We start from the raw sequence: 22,674 nt of genomic DNA on the forward strand, positions 1-22,674 counted from the left end.
CTTTCATATAAATGTAAAAGAAGAAAAATTAGGAGGAACTAACTTATCTTTGATTTTAAAATCATGTTGTTGTCCATAGACGTATTTGGAATATAACATCTTCTCCGAGAGTACATTATTCCTGAAAAGAAAGAAAAAATTAACCCTTTTAACAAAATCGTAGACATAAAAAAACACCATACTTCAATCAACAAACCAAAAAAATATATCATGTTTTTATCATCAGTACCAGTTTCAGTTTGCAATCTAATTTATACAATTTTAACCTCCTAAAAAAACACATGTGATTAAATCTATAACTAATCATGTTATATTTATATGGAAATTACACTTACATATAAATGTAAAAGGAAAAAATATTTGGAGGAAGTAACTTATCTTTGACTTTAAGATCATGTTGTTGTCCAATGAAGTATGACATCTCTATGATTGTTGTATTTGGAATCTGAATTTTCTCTGAAAGTACGTTGTGTCTGAAAAGAAAGAAACAAATCACCCATTTTAACAAAACATACATTTAAACACAGACATTGTCAAAACAATCTATTTTTGACAGGGCTCATAAAGGATGTAACAAGAGTACCTCATAGTAGTTTTACTAGCTCGAGGTCTCCAATGTCATATATATCTCCCCAAAGATTTTGCGCAGTTTCGCAATATCCAGATGTAGCTTCTACCAGTATGGCAAGATACAAAAGTAAGATAAAATTTATTAATGTTGAATTAAAATAATCCTAAAATATGAATAATAGACAATACAGAATATTCTATATCAAATAATGGTTAATAATAATTAACAAAACCACGGAGAGCAGTTTTTACCTCAGACTTTATTGCTTAATGGTAAGTTTTTATCCTTTGTATCCATGTTAGTGGACTCCCATTTACTAACTTCAAAACAAATTAAAACAGATAGAATATTAACCAGTATTGTTAACTCCCGTTTATATTTGTAATTTTTTTAATTGTTTTAACAAATGTGTTAATATTTGTAATCCGTACCTTTCAAATTGTGTTGTCCATGTTGTAATAATTCCTGTGAAGAATATAGTCTTAGCCACGTCTTCATCACACAGCAATATTAATATAGGTAATACAATCCTATATGCAAAAGAGAACCAAAAAAAACATGATTGACGAAATTTTAGTTAGTCTTCCATTAAAATTTTAAACATAATCATTAGTGAATGGAAGAAAAAGAAGAAGCAAAAAAATAATATAAAAACTTGATTTTGAATTTACCCTTACGGATCTGATGAAGATCTTTTGTGGGAGTTCGTCGATCTTCATCGTTTTTGGTCAAATCGAACGAGGTAACCAAGATCTTCCTTTGAAAGTCTTAGATCGTCCACGATTTAGTCGGATCTATTCCGTTTATGCTATCGGACACAACATGCATTTCAAAATCAAAAACCAAATAAACATTTTGTAAGAAATACTTCCAATCGACTATCTATAATGATGAACAAACATAAACCTCTAAATTTTTTACCTGGAGATCATGCAGTTTGGAATCGAGGAAGAACCCATTCGTTTGAACAATCGCCGAGAGGAGTTTGTCTTTTTTTTTTTTGGAATCTTCTTATGTCTGAAAGTCTAACAAAATATCTCATTTTGTCGGTAGAAAACAACAAAAGGCATTTTTAACGTAAACGAGTTGGGCCTATTAAGGTTATCACAAATATTGTTTTCTTTATTTTCTGTTTCGATTCTATAATGAGGCCCAACTCGATCCATTTGAATTTGACATTAAAATCAAACATTACTGTGGCCATTTTAATTCTCTCCAGCATATTAAAATAGAATTTTAAAATATACTATATCAAAATTATAACTTTTTCATAATATAAACATTAAAAATATTATTTTTAAATATAAATTTTATTCTGTATCATAGTAATTATATGTTATTTTTTGCTATATTATTTATACCCTATATAACTAAATATGTAAATAAAATAATTTTCTAAACATTTCTATCATTGTAGTAGATTGTGGTTTACAGATTGACTAAATTTTATTTACCTTTATTAATAAAATAATCTTAAACTTCATATATAATCGAAGATTTCTATATATATATTATTACCTTGATTACTGAAGAATCTTTTTTTTTTGCCACTGAATCCAAGTTCAAATAATTTATTTTTAACCTTTTTAATATTTTTTTGTAGTGAAAAAAAAATTAAACACTTAATTATTATATTTTTTCTTTTTAATATAATTTAAGCATTCATATAAAATTTTGATTTTTTCATTGAAATGTAATATTCTTTATTAAAAGTATATAATTTTTATTTAAAAAATTAACCACATGGCAAAATTTCATCAGAGTTATACCAACTTAATTTATTAAAAAATAAAGTTTAATTTTCTAAACATAAATACTCATTTAAAATGAAACACGATAAAAAAAATAAAAAACTTTGAATATTTATAAGAAAACACAAAATGAAAATATGCATCAGATAATATTTTCAATTTAAAATCAATTTAAAACAGAATTTTAACGGAAACTAAACCCGCGCTTTGAAAGCGCGGGTCAAAATCTAGTAACCCTTTATAATAGGAATTTAATCAGTTGTGGAAGTTGTTTATGTGCAGTATTTATTCGAAACTGAAATTAGTAGATATATTTGGTTTTTGTGAAAAATAGGAGTTGTAATAGTCGTAGTGTTTTAAAATAGGACATTAGTGGTTGTGAAAGTGCTTTACAATTATATGCAGTGTTATTTAAAAGAGTTGTTATCTTCATACTCCTTAAATATAGGAACGATAGGGGGAGTAGCAGTTATATTTAGCATGGCAGTTGCATAACATAATTAGATGACGTTTATATACATACGCATGAGCATATATTTCTTGTTGTCTTTTAAAAAAAAATAGATCCAACTAATATCAATGGGACATACTTCAACTTTAATAGTATTGATAAGCTCAAAGTTCTCGGTCACACGCTTCTTTAACCTCCCCCAATCAAACTGCCCCTCTTTTATCAACAGTACTGTTTCCCCTCTCTGCATCTCTCTCTTTTAATTTATATATACTTTATATCCATGTTATATAGATAATGCTCTTTATAGCTTCGATAAGAAAAAAAATTCTCTAAAGTCTGAACTCTTGCTTTTTTTACTGGCCTAAAGATCTCTAAACTCTTGTTTCCCTGTATAAACGAATCTTTAAACTAAATGGTAATACGGATCTATTGTTTTTTTGGCCAATATATTGTATCCAAACATATGAAGTGAAACTTACTCTGATTACAAACACATGTCGGGACTAGAAGCATTCCAAGTTGCATGTGTGTTGATTATATGATAATCATCACTAATCTATAAATAATTGACATATACAAACAATTTTTATGCATTTTTTTTGAAAAGATCAATAAAGTAAGAATTGGAGAAATGTATATATATATTATTGTTAAAGATGTAACACCTGGCTGCAGTGGAAACTACAGAAACCCCCTAAATGTCAAAAGGGAAAAAGTTTCAGCATTTTTTCATACACTGGTTCTTCCTTTTCATGGGGTAGAGGTCATCTTAAATTATGAATAACTCACATTGTTGTTACTAATTTTTTTCTGAAAACATATACCATCAGAGAATTTGAAACGAAACTCAGATTAACTGGTTCGTTGGAGATAATATCGTATCCATGAGAAAAGTTTGCGAAAGGTATCCATTGTCAGTTAATTTTGTTTGTGGAAATACGCAGAGTATCCGTGAGCCTCGTCGGATTAATCGTTGGATCTAGAAAGTCTTTGGGATCCTTACTGTTATCAAAAAAAAATGTTTGTTATTAACGTTGCACTGACTGCTACTATATATTGAATTGTTGCTGTTTGACGGAATAATATTGATCCTTCTTGCTGAACCAGATCTTTAATAAACCTATATCGAGACAAGGTTAATGTTGTTAAATTCCAGTTCACTGAACGTGTAGTCAAATGTTGTAACTAATTTAAAAATGTATAGTCAAGTAATGTATTTAGAAAACTACATTTATATTATCTAGCTATTCGTGTTAATGTGTATCTGATAGGTTTTCTTTTTAGAGGAAAAGTAGATACCATTTGGTGATCCATAAAATATATGATGTCTCACTTTATTCTGACAATGAAATTAAGTTTTTTTTTCTTTTGAAGTATTATGCCAAAAAGCAATGAAACAGTTATACGTATATGTATATACGTTTTGAAATGACTTATATTAAGAAAAAGAAATGATTTAAAGTTAAAATAATAAAATTAAATGATATATATATATATATATATATATATATATATAAATTTTTATATATTAATTATACACCCAATTTCACTATTTATTCCCCCTCCCTCAGTTTTTGTGAGTGTATTTCCTATACATGTGTTTAATTTTTTTTTTTTGACCAAAATGTGTTTAATTTCTTACATAAAAATGTTTCCAAGTTAAATTTTTTGCTACGAAGATTATCGCAGAGATCAAATTTATAAAACAAGAAACACACAAACATTTTATATTAACGGGTTGAAGCATGTCTACAAGTATTAAAAGATTTTAAAATATATAACAATAAAATGTACTCAAACATCCTGACCGTAAAGGAGCATGTCAACAATTATTAATAAATTCTAGTAAATATAAAGGATACAATATTTGAAAAAAAAAGTATATATTTTTAGCAAAAAAAATATATAAAGGATACAAAACTACCTAAAATACGTCAATCATGAATACTTGGTAATACACAAACATTTATGTTGTTTTCATCTTTTTGTTCCTTTTTCTTTAATCACACTGTCTTCTTGTATATGTATTACGTAAACTGCTAGGAAAATAAATAAGTATAGGGTTTACTGCATATGAGATTTGATTGATATATATGCCAATCACAATCGAGAATATAAGATGCTATAACTTGTAGATAACAATTTCCCACGTTACTAAGTTATATCATTCTGAATCTTTTGGTGTCAATTAGACAAATTTCATCTGTATTATCTTCTTTGATTTTCAAGTATTTTATTTATTTGTAACTAATAATGTGCGAAATCGACATATGTTGGAGAGTATTAGATTAAGCATTGTCTCATGACTCGTTAGTCGTCACATATCCAGATAGCAAGGGTGTTATATTCGTGGGATCCAGTTCTCATTATGAGATTAGAGCATCATTATTCATGAGAACAATTCTAGAACTCTCAAACAAATGAAAATTTAGTATTATAATCAATATAGTTGAAATTTTAGTTTTAATTTTGAAATAAAAGTTAGATTAATTAAGAGTTGACTAGTGTTATTGAAAGCTTTCAAAGATTTTCTCAAATCTCTTCTTCAAAGATCAGAGGTGGATTCAGAAAATCATTTAACATGAGACACTGTTTATTTTTTTATTATAAAAAAATATCGGGAACATTAGATATTTGAATCCTAAAGTTTTCTATATATATATATATATATAAATATAATAATTATTAATTAAATTATTCAATAAAAATTTATATGGTATATTATATTTTTTAAACTACTTTACTCTTTTAAATATTATAATTATTTTAAAATGAGTCAAATAAAAACATTTTTATAATGTTTAATATTTTTAAGTAATATCACAAAAAAAAATTATATAACTTTATTATGATTTTTTTTTCATTTTAGTTATTTTTTTAATTTAAATATTGGAAAATAATACTTGACAAAAGTAGTATTTAAAGCAAAACTTAAATAAAGTAACTTTTTAAAAAAATAAAAGAAAATGAAGAAAAGAAAAAAATTATATTAGGTAGGAGAGAACGAAAGAAAAATGAAAACTTGTTTTATAGAAAAGTTACTAAATATAATAAAATGTGTACAAGAATCTTTTACCCAAAAAATGTGTTAAAAACCTGAAAACAAAACCAGTTTGTGGTTTAAAGTTTAAACTTTAGAAACGTGGGGAAATTAATGAATTTAAAACTAACAGTGATGACAATTTTCCAACCAATGGGGCGCATAGTATTAGAAAGTTTTAATTCAAGGATTTATAAATAAAAGAATATAAAAAATGATATTTACATAATTTGTGAACAAAAATTTCAAAAAAAAAATTAGGGTGGGGCATATGTCACACCCTGGCCCCACCTGCGTTCGCCCCCATCAAGAACACCATTGTATTATATTTCTTCACTTCAAGAACACCATTGTATTATATTTCTTCACTTTTTTTGTTACTTTGTTTTGTTTAATGGTGAGAACACCACAATATAAGAATATCTCTAATGGAGGATTCTCTCCAAAAGTATCTTAATATATATGTGTATATATATAAATATTAGTATTTAATTACAGGTTTTTAAAAATTATAGGAAATTCAACCGAAAATTTCTATTAAGATATTTTTGGAAAAAAACAATCCATTAGGAATGCTCTGAGTGCTTTTAGATTGGATTTTTTTTGTAGATCAAGGACATTCCAAATTAATCAAAAAGGTATATCATTTTCATTTCCTAATTAGAAATTATTTTACTGAATCATTTTTAGATAAACCTGCGTGTTAAGAAGATAAAAACTGGTCATAATTTTATTTTAAAGACTTTACTTCTACAATGATATTTCTTTGTAAATAAAAACCGTCAATAGCCATTATGTGTAAGTGTAATTGTTAAACTAAACATAATTAAAATTTAAATGTATATACTGCAGAAAACAGATGGATCCTAGAAAAAACCGTCAACATTTTATTCGTCAAAATTTTATCAGAAATAAACATTAATTCCCAAAAAATCGTCTCGTATCGAAAAGAAAAATCGTCAAAATGTTAAATTTCCAACTAAAGTTTTTCCGACAACTATGGAAAAAAATTTCTTGTAATTTGAAAATTCTAGATCACTGTTGTCCGTCACACATTAAATATCAATCAAGTTTATTGAATGCAACTAATTTTACAAACTGACAAGAAATAAATATCTAGAATTTTTGAATTATACAAACTAATAATATAATACTCCTTCTGATTCATATTAAGTATCAATCTAGCGTTTAGAATTTGTTTTATTACAAGTGTTGTTTGTTTTTAATGCATAAATTAAACAATTTTTCCAATTTTTACCTTTATTTTCATCTCATTAATTAACAACACAATATATTAAATAGAGGTAAAATAGGAAACTTAGTATTTTTCTTAATTTGTATACAAAAATCTTAAATGATACTTATTATAAAAGAGAAAGTAATATATGGGTGGGATTCAATCTTGTTTATGAAAATAATCAGAATATATATTAGAGGATAGTCCTTTGTAAAATATAAAACGTGCCTCTTGATGTAAAAGAAAAAAGAAAACATAAAACGCGGCAACACGTAATGCCACCTCACGGACCGTGTGAAACATCGATGTGTTTTTCTAGTGAAGGCATACTAATGCCCAATCCAATAAATTACTATTGACTGGTCGGAAGAGTCAGAAATTCCACAGATAGTTTTAGGTCCTAAACAAACATTAGGGCAACATCAATGATAAATCTCTCGGACTCAGTTTCACAAAGTTTTTTTTTATTAATATTTACATATATTTCTATTTAATGATTAGTTTTAAGTATCAAAACTGCAGCTGCCCACTAAAAATAAATACATGACTGGTAGAAACGCATCAGTTACAAATGCGGTTGTAAGAATTTGCAGATATAGATGGTTGAAATTCTAGTATTATTAAACGATTGGTAAAATTGGTACAACGGTTAAACATTTGTGTGTTTACTGAATATTTGTGACTGATTGATTATGAAATACTACAGTAGCTTGGTAATACATTACCAATATTAATACATTATAACACTATTTTTTCATCACAAATCATAAAATTACAAAATATAAAAATATAATATTGTGATAAAATATAATACTTATTAACATAATCTAATTAATAATAATATTGTGCTTATTTATTTATTTTCTTTTAATTTAAATGAAAGTTATAGTTTCAATAAAAAAATTGAAGATTGATATTTAATTTGTTTAAGAATATTTTGTTTTGTTTATAAATGTGTATATATATATGTATATATATTAATTTTTTAAACGTATAATGAATATTCTTAGTTTAAAGTTTTTATAAAATAAATTATGATATTTGTGAATTTAAATTAAGATATAAATTTTTATTTATAATATTTCTATTTAATTTTTTAAAAATATTTATATATTATTTATCCAACCGCAACCGTAAATGTTAGCGGAGCTAACTTTTGATTAGTAATTTGGAACGGTTTGAAATGATTTATATCATTTTGTGATTCTGCAAAACGATAACCGATGACAATTACAAAAAAGACCACAGGTTAAGTGGAAAGACCATCTCTCAAATATTGTTTCAAATTTTATTTACCAAATAACATTCTGACTTTGTGACGCTCTCCCTCCCACTCCCACCCCCCTCCTTTTTATTTTATTTTTATTGGATTTCTTCTTTGAAAACCTATCTCAAAAACACATCACTGATATGCTCTTATGGACGATGGTCTTTATAATCTTTACTGTGCGTTTCAAATGCAAATATAGAAACTTGCTTACATAAGTTGGCTTATCTTAGTCCGTGACAAAAAAAAGTTGGCTTATCTTAGTTATAGACTAGTCAACTACCTAATCAAAAAGCTAATGTTTAAAAATCGTTAGGAGATAGTTAGACATTTTATAGGAGATTATCAATTAAATAGACATTTAGAAAGATTTTTAAATGCCTAGACTCATTTAAAAAATTCGTTAAAAATCATTTCTTTTAAATATGTTTACCGTTTTGCCATGTGCATAAGCGTCATCTAAACCAATTTTTAAAACATTGTCAAAATTTATATCCCATAGTTTTTTTTGATCAAATATATATTCCTAGATCCATATAGAAAACGAGGATTAGTATTAGAAATTATCTCCTCGTTTTAACAAATCGAAAAAACAATCGTTAATGTTTTGGAAATTTGGACTTATTGACAAACAACAAAATTGTATGTAAAACTAATACTGTAACATTCTCCTTTATGTTTCTGTCGTCGTTCTTTTTTCCTAACAATGATTAGAGATTATGTTCCAATCAAGAATTTATTTTCATAAATGACAAAAATAAGACCGGACAAAATCTTTTCCCCGCTTGTATTAAGATTATACCCTTGGCATTTATTAAGGAAATTATTTTCAAATTTTAGCATAGTGTGCCAGTATATAACGTTTGTCAAGTGTTAATTAGTTCTTGATCACAATCAAAACTATTATAATAATAACATATGATATATGTATATATTAAACATTCTTCAGGACAATGAATGTTTCTATATATACACTTTCGAGATACAATGAACTTTCCTATATTTATTTTAGCACTGTTAGATAACTTAGATTCGATGAACTAGTACCATTTTAGATGGTAACACAAATATTACCTCGTAATACTTCTTAAATATGTGCTTGTTAAGGTCGATGTTGATGTAATTGGAAGAATTAAAACCTAACAAAAGAGTGTTATTTTAATTAAAGTAACTAGATTTTGATCCGCGCTTCGAAAGCGCGGGTTTTTTTTAAATATAATTAAAAAAATTTACTAAATAAATATTTTGAAATTTCTAAATATCATAAAAGTCATATTGTATTTCAGAAGCGAATATGTTTAAAACTATATAATTTATGAATTGTTTTATTTAAAGTTTTGGTACGTACATTCTTATATAACTATTTTTAGGCTTAGCATATTATCCGGATCCAATAACCCAAACCAAAATTGACTTAAAATACTGGTTTGATTCGGATTCGAGTCCAGGGTAAAATACCTATTGGGTATTTTTTGGATCTGCATGTCTTAGTTCGAGTCTGGGTTCTATTTGAATGGCTAAAATATCTAAAATATTCTGAGTATATTAGGTGCATTTGGATATTTTGAATATTTGTTTATTACGAATATTTTTGAACTTTTGGATTTGGTTTTAGCTATAGTTTCAAGTTATGAATAAAATTTCAAATTTTAAAAATATATTTTGGGTATTTGGGTAAAAGTTTGAGTGTGTTTTTGGTTTCTCAGTCAGATTTCAAATAAAATTTTGGAGGGGTTGGTAATTGAATATCTTTTGTGTATTTGTTTAGGTTTTCAGGTATTTTTGAGTTTTCAGATATTTTGTGTGTATTTTATAAGAGTTATATTTATTGAGTTGATGAGATTTAAGATTTATTAGACATATTTTTAATTAATTTAGTAGTATAGATTTATATGATTTTTAATGGTTTTAAAATTTTCTTAAATAAATGTTTTATTATAAATAATATTTATAAAAAACAATTTAAAATATTTATAGGAGAAGTATATCACAAGAGGAGTAATAATATCTATACTATTAAAAGTATTTAAAATATTTTATAGTTAGATTAAAAAATTATGCATGATTGAACAATATATATGGAATATGGCGTGTTAATTAATTAACAGGGACAAAATTTATAATTAATTTGACCGAACACAAAATTAGTTTGTTAGCTACCTAAATTTTAGGAGTAAATATTAGGAGAGGTTATATTTTATTAATATTGATTAAGTAAATATTAAACTTCTAGTAAATAGGTCCAACAACTTTGTTTAAGTAAATTTTTTAAAAATGTTCTTGTTTTAATAGTATAGATACTGAAAATAGTATCCAGTGATAATAAAGTCAAAACAGAATCCAACGAGTATCGGATTATTAGCTATTCTTTCACTTGGATACAAATAAATATTGACTTTCACAATATGAGTTAATTTATATTATTCGTCGGTTTTTGATATACTTCATATGTCCCATTTTATGTGATGTTTTAGGTTATTGCATATAGATTAAGAAAATACATATTTTTATGTAGTTTATCTTGGTAACATAAAAATACATTAAATAAAACTAGTTTAACCAATAATAAAAAAGTACAGTATTTTATAATTGGTCATAAAATTCAAATCATATTAAATTCTATCTAGATTAATGAGAACATCACTTAAAATGGAACAAAATAAAAATCCTAAAACACCAATTAAAGTGGGACGGAGGGAGTATATCTTAGGCATCCATCGTCTTAAAATTGAATTTTGTTCTTTATTATAGTATATCATTACGCGTGGTCTTAAATCGAAGAAAGGTTACTTTTTCTTTTGATAAGTCGAAGAAAAATGTTCATGTTTGATACTTCATCCGTTTTATAAAGTTATATCTTTTTTAGACAAAAAATATTTTAAAAAGATCTATTTTATATATTTTTAATATACATATTTTATTAATTTATTGCAAACTTTTAAAACTTAATTACACTTATTAAGTTTTTATTGACTTAAAATTATGTGAAAAATAATCACGAAAAATTATACATATATAAATGAACTTTAATTTTATTAATATATGTAAAACTTTAAAATATGTAGCATTTAGAAACGAAATGAATTATATGTTCGTGATCGTTTCGTAGATGTGGATTCTACTGCATGCATGTATCTTTTCGTGTCATATCTCATAAGTCATAAATGCAGATATCTTTTTTTTAAAATGGTTTTCAAAAATGCGGATATCTCGTACCACATAAATAGTGATGTAACGGAAGCTTCTAGGGATAAAACTAAATCCGTTTATTTCAAGAATACACGAATCTAGAGTTTGTGAATACTCTTCACAGTGCTTAATTAAAAGTTCTTAAGGATTGTGAATACTCTTCACAGTGGTTTATAAAAACATCTTTAGGGTTTGAGAATACTCTTCTCAGTGGTTTATCAAATCTCTTCTGGAAAATTCCTTTTATTAATCAAATCATAATCTGAATACAACCATAGAGTCTAAAAGACTATATATAAGAAAACCATAAAATCCTAAAACATTAAGATAATTATCAAATAATTTATAAAATAAATAATAAGATAAATGAAAATATTCCAAATATTTATCTGCATCATTCTCTCCGGGTTGGAGAAGATTCGTCCTCGAATCTTGATCGTAGTCTTCGAATCCAAAACGTTTTCCAATAAAAACTCTTCCTCGAATCTTCAATATCATGTTTTGCACGGATCTGTTTGTAACTTGAATCTTTGTAAATCCGTTTTTGCACAAATGTTGCACGCATCAGATTATCAAGATTCTTCACAAAATCTTCATCAATTCGATTTCGCCCTATTTTTGCACAGCTCCGATTTTCAAAGGATCCATCTTTAAAAAAAAAATCAACAATACTGATATTATCTTCGATAAGACTCTCGTCATCTTCATCATCATCCAATTGCAAATCTCGAGCTTGAGCTATTTGTTGTTGTAGACTCATCTGTGAACCAAGATAGTAGAACCGTTTGGCTGTGATACCAACTGATGTAGCGGAAGCTTCTAGGGATAGAACTAAATCCGTTGATTCTAAGAATACACGAAAACTAGGATTTGTGAATACTCTTCACAGTGCTTAATTAAAAGCTCTTAGGGTTTGTGAATACTCTTCACAATGGTTTATAAAAACCTCTTTAAGGTTTGAAAATACCTCTTCTGAAAAACTCCTTTTATTAATCAAATTATAATCTAAATACAACGATAGAGTCTAAAAACTATATATATAAAAAAACCATAAAACCCTAAAACATTAAAATAATTATCAAATAATTTATAAAATAAATAATAAGATAAATGGAAATATTCCAAATATTTATCTGCATCAAATAGTTTACATTGTTTATATGTTTGAGAATATGATCATATATGCCATGATTGAATGTGTGTGAAACAATAGCTTATCTTGCACCATGCCTCATAAATGATCTGATATACATAATACAAACTCATATATATATACTTTACTAATATTGTTATTTTTGCAAATGATTGATTAAAATTAAAGGCATAACAGAAAATATAAAGGATATATCCAATAGATTATTTTTAGATGCTAGTATACATAGAAATCAAGGCAGATGATGAATTGATTAATTAAAAAAAAATACATAGAAATCAAATACATAAAAAGTCTAACAAGAGTCGGTATCAACTATCACCAATGAATCATAATGATATTAGGATTTGGTCTGCAGAAATAGTAATGGCATGCCATGTGCATTAATTTATAAGCCTATATCTACTGTGGATTCTTATTCTGCGTTTAAAAATGAGCGATCAAGGTTAGCATACATGCTAATTATATTTATTACTACGACATTAATATTGTTTATGTATTCTTTGACACTTGCATGTACTTAATTTTCTTAAAAAGGAAATGTACATTTCTTTCTTATGCGAGCATTTAAAATGTACACTAATCTAATGAATATTATGTGGTTTGCTTTTTTTTTTCTTACCAAGCGTTTATGGCATAACCGTGTCTTTTTCATTCAACTTTTTAAAAGAAATTTTATCAAAAAAAAAAAAATTAAAAGAAATTACATTAATTGGCACAATGATTTTGCCTACTAGTTAGAACTTATTAGGTGTTACCCATTGCATCTCAAAACCCATATTATCAATTAAACACAAATCATATTATGTACTCAATCAACTCCTATCACACAACTGGTTTATCCAGAATCATAGATATGTCAATAATATTTAATAATACATTTTCCTACTTAAGCGATTATGTCGCATTTTTAAAGTAGAAAGAAAACAGGACAAGCTTTAGCAATATATTTTTGTAAGTTGTGATTAGTTAATGGAGAAAATCCAAAATTTTATACAATAATTAATACGGAATAGTGAATAAGACAAAAAAAATGGGGTTTTGACAATAATAATATATATGACGTAGAAGGCTGCTAAGGAATACGAAAGACGAATAATTAGATCACGACAAAGAATGCTAAATCCGTCACTCTTTCTCCAACCAAACGCATATAAACCTTCTTACTTGGCAATATATAAAGTTATAAACTATCTTCCCCTCGAGATACCCTTATTTTCATCACTTTAATTTAATAATACATGTTTGGAAACGAGATAATACATGTATATATGTGTGTATATTTCAGTATTTGTACACATCATTTGTGAGCTTGGTTTCTACATATCTTATTAATCTGAAGCATGTTAACATTAAGTTAGCGTGTTTAACCTAAATAATTCATGTTAAGTGAATTACTATGAAAGATTTTCCATAAACGTGCCAATCAAAACAAAATACGAAAAATAAGTATAGCTAGTAATTTCAACTAATTTGTAGTCAGTCAATATATCTTGCAAATATGTAGAAATTAAAACCGAAACGTGCGAGTCTAGAAGCTTCAAATCTATTGCAATGTTTTCTTTCGAGAGAGAGAATCTATTGCAATATTTTACGTTCAAGAACTCGCTAAACTTGTCTTCATTGAGTAATAACTATGATTTTTGTTGTTTAGTTAACCAGACATATATATCATAGGTTCTTTTTTTATATATATCATAGGTTCTTATTATAGGTTCTTATTGATAACACACTATACTTCTAAACTGTGGTCAACTTTGGCTACACAAATTCAGTCGTTAAGATGTTATACGTCAATTCTACAAGAAAACATGATATGAAAATCCGATGTTGAATGGACGGAGTTGTCAAAACGAAAACTTAATATTTTGGTTTGCCCTAATGTTAGGTAACTATTCCATCGGAGGAGAAAACAAAAATTAGGAAACTATTTTTTTGTAATTAAGATTCTTAAACTAAATAAAGAATAATTACGCGACATTACGTTTCGATGAGAATGTGCAATGTGACAGTTACTAGTTAAGGATAGTATCATGGTATTAATCTATGTTTCCGATTAACCGTGCACTAAGGTCAATCAGTAGCTTTGTTTACAATTTAGTATTCAACTGTAATATTTTCGTTGATACTTATACGAGAACTTTTCTTAAATTTGCATTAATCTTTTTGTTTGTAAAATATCTATTTCCTGAATTATATCGAGAGTACATTCTAATGACCTTTTATTACTACACGCGAACAATTAAAAGAAAACTTTACTCGAAACAGATGTTAAATCGAATCCTTTCAGTAACAGATTAACTCACCAATGTACTTTAATTTATTTGTCCCGTCTAGGCAACTGTTTTAGTGATTATTGTATGGAAATTTCATATGAAACATTGGCCGACTAACCAAGGTGGTGTTGATATAGTTTAGTGATAGTGTAAAAGGATTGCCCTCTTTGTAGTTTAGATTCAAACTATTTTGGTACCAACAAAAAATTGTATTAGAATTTTTAAAAGTTGATATTGAATCTATGAAAAATAAGAATCTATAAGACCCGAAACTTCATCATAATTAAAAATAAAAAGAAAATTGGGCGACTAACTTTGTTTCTTATAGTACAAGTCATGGAAGGACGTGTAACCTTAGAGATGGCTCACCAATTTTCCCGCCGCATTCGGGTCCCTCTAATAAAGGGTTTGCATTTTAAAATAGATTGATATGATACACTAAAATATTACCTTGAGGTAGTAAAAAAAAGAAATCAAATTTCATAATCTGACTCAGGGATATGTCGATAATCAACCACTTCATGACCAGAGTTTAATCGTAGATTAAAAAAAAAACTGTTTACTTAATCTGATTGAGTGAATCTATTTTTGTTTACCGAGTTTACTATGTTGAAACTTTATTATTTAAATTTTATTAAATGTGATATCTTGGACGTTTACTTCAAAATCATCTCAGAATGTTTTTAGTCTCACAAGAACTATTATCTTTGCCACAAGTTCTAAAACATATATACAGCTATTTTAGAGACAGTGATATAGGAGCCACCATGTACATAATTATTAAAATTTCCAGCTCATTAATAGGTTTTTTTTTATAACTGTGGAGATCCGGCGACCAAAATCAACCGACTAAACCCACGAGGCCCAATACACTTCACGTATTCTTGCGATTTAACGCTAGTCCGGGTAGCCACATAGGATTTCGAAGCTGGGTCCGTATTGAGATCGTAACTCCCTCAAGACCACTAACCCACCACCATGTGGTTAGCTCCATTAGGAAACTATTTTTTGTAATTAAGATTCTTAAACTAGTAGAAAAGAAAAAACTAAGGAGAGGATAGCATGCAAGTCCAAGAACGGCCGCTGTTTAATGGGAATAGACTCGGTTTATATGTGCGCCGGAGCTTGGTAGATTTGGGATTCCCAATACCCGTCTCATATGACGAGCCACCTAAAGTTAAAAGTGAACCAAGTAGGCATAGTGGCAATCTTTTGGAACTTTGGTGTATTTGTATATTCACATTAGTTTTAGATTTGATTCCCGAACTAAAGTATCAATATTTGATCAGTCTGAGTTTGGATTTCGGTCCAAGTAATTTATGTGGTGTACCATAACAGATTAACGGTCCATCTTTTGGCACCAATCGGAAAATATTTCAAACTCGGATCAGACAATATGGTAACTTTCGGACTAAGTCCATTCTGTAGCAGTAAGTGCGTTTTTTCTCGAGGCCGATTGAATTAGCCGATAAAGTTTATCAAAAAAAAAAATTAAGAGTGCAATTCCAGTCATATTTTTCAATATCTTTTACCTCTTATTATTTGTGGTTCATCTTTCACCCTATAAATTGCCTTTCAAAGGATGCCTTGTACCTTTAGAGTTCAGATGTGTTTATTCTCTGAGGTGTTACAGTAAATTGATCGATCAGAAAGAAAGGAAAAAGAAATGGTGGTGCCGTCTTTCGGTGTGTTAGTGTGTGTATTTATGTATATACAGCTTCCCAATAATTATGAGAAACATATAAAACATGACGACAAAACTGGGTTTTGTCACCACCTCAATTATTGCGAGGGTGTCCGAGATAAATCCAAGATTTTTCTGAAACATCAGCAAATGAGTGATTCAAATTTCAGTGTGTCTTCGGTTTCATGTTCATCATTAGTGGACCCTTTACTCCCATCGGGCCATCAATTGTTTCCACCTTCAAAAGTTATATATTAAATTATACTGTATATACATATATGGGTACATATAGTAAAACTCTCCACCGAAAATTATAGTAAAATTGACTGGAACTGCACTCTTAATTTTTTTAATTTTTAAAAAAAAAATTATCGCTGATCCGGTCGATTTCGAGAAAAACGTATTTACTGAGTAGACTTAGTCCGAAAATGTACAATACTATCTGATTCGAGTTTGAAATACCTTCTGACTAATGTTAAAATGAATAGTTTAAAAAAAACTATAGTAAAATTGATCCATTAATATGCTTTAAATCATATTTTCTAGTGTAAACTTAATTGTAAACACTACTTTATACATAAATATAATAAACAATATTAAATCTATGAAGTTTCGGCTCAAAATATCTCTAGATCCAAGATCAATTCCTGCTTAATTATACGTGCAACAACGTGATCATCCCTCTCCACCACACTCTCAAACTTGTGGAAGGTGAAGCTTTGTCTCTAATCAACATAACTGGGTGTGCATGGCGGAAGCTGTGGTCAATTCCAGCAATGACTTTATTTTCTTTTTAAAGCTAGGAATATGCACAGATTGGTAGACTAATACATTCCTTCCAAAATTGTATCCAACTTGGTTATCAAAAAAATTGTATCTAAATTCCAATAAGAATTAAAGATTTACTAGGGAGTACGGATTACTTGGAACCGTTGGTCACAAATTATTTTGTCATAAAAATTATGTCAATGTTTTATTTAATTAATTTTTATGTCTTAAATTTGTAGCCAAATTTCTTAACCAGTAGTTCTTATAACTTTCAATATGAGAAATGATAGTCCTTTGCCTAATAAGGAACCAACCGAACAGTGGAAAAAAAAGAATCAACAGACCCGAAAATAGGCAATAAAGCAGACTAAAACACCAGCAAAACATAAAATAATATTCCATCTGTTTCAAAATAATATATATTTTAAGATTTTCACATTTATTAAGAAAATACAGTAAAACTTAGTTATTAATATATATTTTTTGTAATTTTATATTTCCTACATTTTTAAACCAATAAGATTTCAAGAAGTATAATTAATATTTTTGAAACGCATAATTTTTCATTATTAATTGACAAAAAGTATATTAAAAGTATAAAAATATATTCTTTTGAAATAATTTTTTTCCTAAAACATGCATTTTTCTAAAACAGAGGCAGTATATCTAAAACTCCTTCCTCCGTTTCAGAAAAAATTATATTCTAGAAAAAAAAATTGTTTTAAGAAGTACATTTTTACCTTTTTAATGTATTACTTAATGAAAATTTGTAAACTTAAGAAAATAATAGTGTTTATTGGATTTTTATTGGCTAAAAATTATGAAAAATTATTATTAACAAAAAATAATATATTTATAATCAAATTATAATGTATTTTTTTTATTTATGTGAAAAGTTTAAAATATCTATCTTTTTGAAACGAATGGAGTAATATGTTAAATCAGAGTTAAGGAAAAACAAATTCAGCTGAATCAATCAACCATCTACGGAGTTTAAAAAATATTTTAAAATAAATTCCATAACTACCTTTCCTTTTTTTTCTTGTGCAACTCCATAACTACCTTTCCTTTTATTAGGAGTTATATATGTATACTCTTGCATGGCAGTTTACAACTTTACATATGGCTTGGCCAACCCCTTTCCGTTTTAATTTTATATCAAATCAGGAGGAAAACAATGTTTGACAAAAAGTTTGCCCGTATGGCTTAAGGATTATATATATAGTGATCATAATGACAAAAGTTTGTATATCTTTACAATCGCTTAAAGCATAAATTGTATTTTCCCTCAAATCCATGGCCAAGAATAATTGATATATTACAATAAACTTATACTTAATTAATACTAGCTACGCTAATTACCACAAATAAAGTGTACACAATTTCTTGTGACTACCCGAGGTTCTATTTTTGAATGAAATATCTGAGTTGAAATTCATACTTATCTTGAAATATGGTATCACATATTAAAAAATAAAAATTAAGACTAATCTATATACAACAATCTTATCGGATACATAGAAACTCTCTTGTGGCTATATATGTAGTTTTACTGAGGAGTATATTAGTACAAAAATCATATGAAAAAAAAAAGTAATCTCTTTTTTTCTTTTGGGGGGGGAGGAAGGGGGTGGGGGTGAACGTATTGATATATGCATAAGGATTTTATCGAATAATTACATAAAAGTAAAATTTACTATATGAAAACGGTTATTGGAACAAGAAATAAGGGAAAAGTTTGGCTTGTTTCCCTAAGTGGATTACAATGAAACCAAAAGAGAATATTGGCTAATAGTGTCCCATGAGACACCTCACAACTAAGATATCTTGTAACTTTGGTTTTTCTAGAAACTTCCCACCATAACTAACTGCATATACTACACAAGCATGGACCCATTTAATCTTACAATAATGTATGAAACTCTAACTTGGCATCTTTCATCCTTTGCTACATGCATGTTATGTATTATTCTATTTCCATATATCATATATGCTAATTCCCCCTATCTATAAATATATACATAATTAAACCTATATATGTATCTATACACCCCCGCCCCCTCCCTTTCCCTCTCCCCCCTCCTCCTCTATTAAAGCTATTCTTTGAACATCTGCTTACTATTGGTGTTATTCTCCCGTTGACTTTTTTTCTTTTGCATTTATATATACATATTAAGTTACTTATTTATTCACATAATGGGGTTGAAAGATATTGGGTCCAAATTGCCACCGGGGTTTCGGTTTCATCCAAGCGATGAAGAGTTAGTTTGTCATTATCTTTGCAACAAGATTAGGGCCAAATCTGACCACGGTGATGTTGAGGATGATGACGTTGATGAAGCCTTGAAGGGTGCTAGTGATCTTGTGGAGATTGACTTGCATATTTGTGAGCCATGGCAGCTTCCTGGTAATATATTATTCAATATTCCTGATTTTAAACTATATTTATGTACTTGTGTTTGTTAATTATGTGTGTTATGAGTTTATTTGTTTATATATATCATATGTGCTCTTTCCGCTTCCTGGCTTCGTGAAATTTTTTTAAGATTTCCATTACAGAAAAGATTCTTTTTTTTTATTGAACATAAAAGAGATAACAGATTCGTAAAATCGGGTTTTGTTCTTTGCATCGTTTGTCTAAATAATTTAATGATGTTTTAATCTTGTGTATTAGTCAGATCCTACCTACATGTTTAATAAACACACAGAAACGGAGGATATGTTCACATAAATTCCGGATTTGTAGATTGATCAATTAATCATTGATCTAATTGTATTAATAGCAATTTTTTCTTAGATTATAAGAAAATAAAATAAAATTTGGAGGCTCAGCGAAGTACACAAAACCACAGCTGTCGTTATAAAGCTCTCGTAAATCAGAAATTATTTTGAATAAATAAATAAATAAATAACCATATAAATGTTGTGTGTGCATTTGTAAACTTATGGTAATTTTCTTTTGTTCGTGGGTTCACTTTTGATACCTTGAGAAATTAAAAAAAAAACTTTTCAAAAGGGAACCGAGAATTCTGTTGTCATCTTCTTTTTCTCTTCTCTTAACTTGTTAAAATGTTGGTTGTCTTCGTAGTTTTCACTTGTTGGGACTTTGTTCAAAGAGGATAAATTATATATTATTTTATTTCTTTCAATCATAAGTGTTATTCAAATTTTTTTTGTTATATAAAAATTGTTAATTTATAATTCTAATACAAATTATACTTAATTTTACTTGAAAAATTAATTGCGGACTATATTGATTTTATAAATAATTTATTCAAAATATTATTGGTCAGATATGTATAATTAATAACAACTTACATATATTTCTTTCGGTTTCTTAATCTGTATGAAAAATGTCAAAGTGACATTTATTTAGAAACGTAAAAAGTATAAAATTCAAAGTTAGTTAATTTGTTGCATTAAAGAACACTAATAAATGCATGAATAAACAAAAATTTAGGCTTTGTGTGTAAACACGTAGACCTTTTTGCTACATATCACAAGCAACCTTAAGGACTCAAGAAACCTTTATAACTTTCATGACCAGCACGATCTTGATGTACGTAGTTAGTCGAATATATACTAGGAGTATATAAATTATAATTAAATAACGAATATATATATATATGCTGTTTAGGATATGGTTGTTGATTACTCTTCTTCTCAATTAAGGCAAAATAAAGGAATATTTTGAAGTAGTCAGGCATCTTCTTGATCTTCTTCTATGAGGATTAAATTAATGCGAAATTGATCGGAGGAATGTTTGAGAGATCAATAATTTCCTCCGTTGAAGTCAAAATCATAATTATATTTTCCAGAACTAAATTCCATGTCTCACATCCCCCGTCTTGTCTACATCACAAGTATTAGTTATATCATCACACAAACCTTTGACACATATCTGTTTATAAACCGAGAGACTTTTTTTTGAGCAAAAACCGAGAGACTATAACTCCAATTCAAACAAATAATTCACTGTGATCCAATGATTAAAAAATATTCACTATCAAGAGACCAAAGTTCGAATATTTTTCTCTGTGTTTTTAATAATGCTCAGTTATTTTGGATGTGTTGGGAACATATCATTATTTCACCTGTTGTAGATATGATTTTGTAATTCCAATCACGATTATATAGTTATACAAATAAAATATCAAAATGCTAAATAATATTTTTTGAAAGTTTCTTATTACTTAAAATACTCTTTCATCTTTTTCTTCAAATGATATAAATAGATTCATTTAAGCATTTTGTTAATAAAATAAAAGAAACAGCAATATACTTTTTACATCTAGTGATAACCTGACAATCTTTTGTCTCGACCTAGTACAAGTATATCATATGCAGACTTTTTTTTTGCAGACTTTTCTTACAAAGTTGTCGATTTTTATACTGTGATATATATCACATCTTTGTAAGAATTTACTAATGATTTAAAAAAAATTGTATGTTTTGGAATTTAAGATGTGGCAAAGCTGAATGCAAAAGAATGGTACTTCTTCAGTTTTCGCGATAGAAAATATGCAACTGGATATCGTACAAACAGAGCGACGGTAAGTGGGTACTGGAAAGCAACAGGGAAGGATCGGACGGTGATGGATCCACGAACAAGCCAATTGGTAGGGATGAGAAAAACACTGGTCTTCTACAGGAACAGAGCACCAAATGGGATCAAAACTACTTGGATCATGCACGAGTTCCGTCTTGAGTGTCCAAACATGCCACCTAAGGTACTTGATTATTACCCCAACAACAATATTTCTTCACTCTTTCATACTGCTAACCATTATTAGTAATGATCATTTCACAATAATTACGTCTTATTAAGCATAATTTGTAACGTAACTTAACTCACGACATGTGTCTATTCCTGGATGTCGTCCCATAGATATAGATACCAATAACTGTACCAGCGTCTTGGTTTTCATGAAACTAATTTGAACAAGGAGATAGTAGTGTTTTTAAATTTTCTATTTGAGTGGAAAATCATGCTATTTTAACTCGCTAGAAAAGTATCATTTAATCCTTTTAATTTCTTAAAAATCCCAAATTTTCAAAAAATTATTATACTCCACAAATCCAATACAATATTTATGTACCTCAAGAACATTAGTCTAGACTAATCTATAAGTTCCGGTCATATGATGTATGCATATATTATACATAGAGTATGATGCATGTGGCCGGAAGTAAGTGAATCAGCTTATTATATTATATATGTTAATTTTTAGCAATATTTATCTATATATATATATATATATGTATATGTATATGTTAATTTATA

At 27.8% G+C, this 22,674-nt stretch overlaps 1 protein-coding gene and 1 long non-coding RNA gene across 2 annotated transcripts; one reads left to right on the forward strand and one right to left on the reverse strand.

Moving 5' to 3' along the window:
- Window positions 1-25: 25 nt before the first annotated feature.
- On the reverse strand, window positions 26-1,619 carry LOC108837196 (uncharacterized). The gene is made up of 6 exons (XR_008941150.1): window positions 1,493-1,619; window positions 1,243-1,379; window positions 1,003-1,101; window positions 823-891; window positions 584-673; window positions 26-473 (listed from the first exon to the last, which is right to left on the reverse strand). It is a non-coding gene; the product is annotated as an uncharacterized LOC108837196 (long non-coding RNA).
- A 17,651-nt stretch (window positions 1,620-19,270) lies between these two features.
- On the forward strand, window positions 19,271-22,602 carry LOC130504137 (NAC domain-containing protein 21/22-like). Its single transcript, XM_056998729.1, has 2 exons — window positions 19,271-19,797; window positions 21,855-22,602. The coding sequence occupies exons 1-2, from the start codon at window positions 19,587-19,589 to the stop codon at window positions 22,181-22,183; spliced, it is 540 nt and encodes a 179-aa protein (XP_056854709.1). The 5' UTR covers window positions 19,271-19,586; the 3' UTR covers window positions 22,184-22,602.
- The last annotated feature ends 72 nt before the right edge of the window (window positions 22,603-22,674 follow it).

Source organism: Raphanus sativus, unplaced genomic scaffold (assembly GCF_000801105.2).
Source record: "Raphanus sativus cultivar WK10039 unplaced genomic scaffold, ASM80110v3 Scaffold1374, whole genome shotgun sequence".
NCBI classification, from domain to species: Eukaryota; Viridiplantae; Streptophyta; class Magnoliopsida; order Brassicales; family Brassicaceae; genus Raphanus; species Raphanus sativus.

What these genes read in the sequence shown, in the direction of transcription:
- LOC130504137 (XM_056998729.1), top strand. Translation starts at nt 19,587, where the DNA reads ATGGGGTTGAAAGATATTGGGTCCAAATTGCCACCGGGGTTTCGGTTT. An exon ending in TGAGCCATGGCAGCTTCCTG is followed by an intron (nt 19,798 to 21,854) that starts GTAATATATTAT and finishes TTGGAATTTAAG; the next exon opens with ATGTGGCAAAGCTGAATGCA.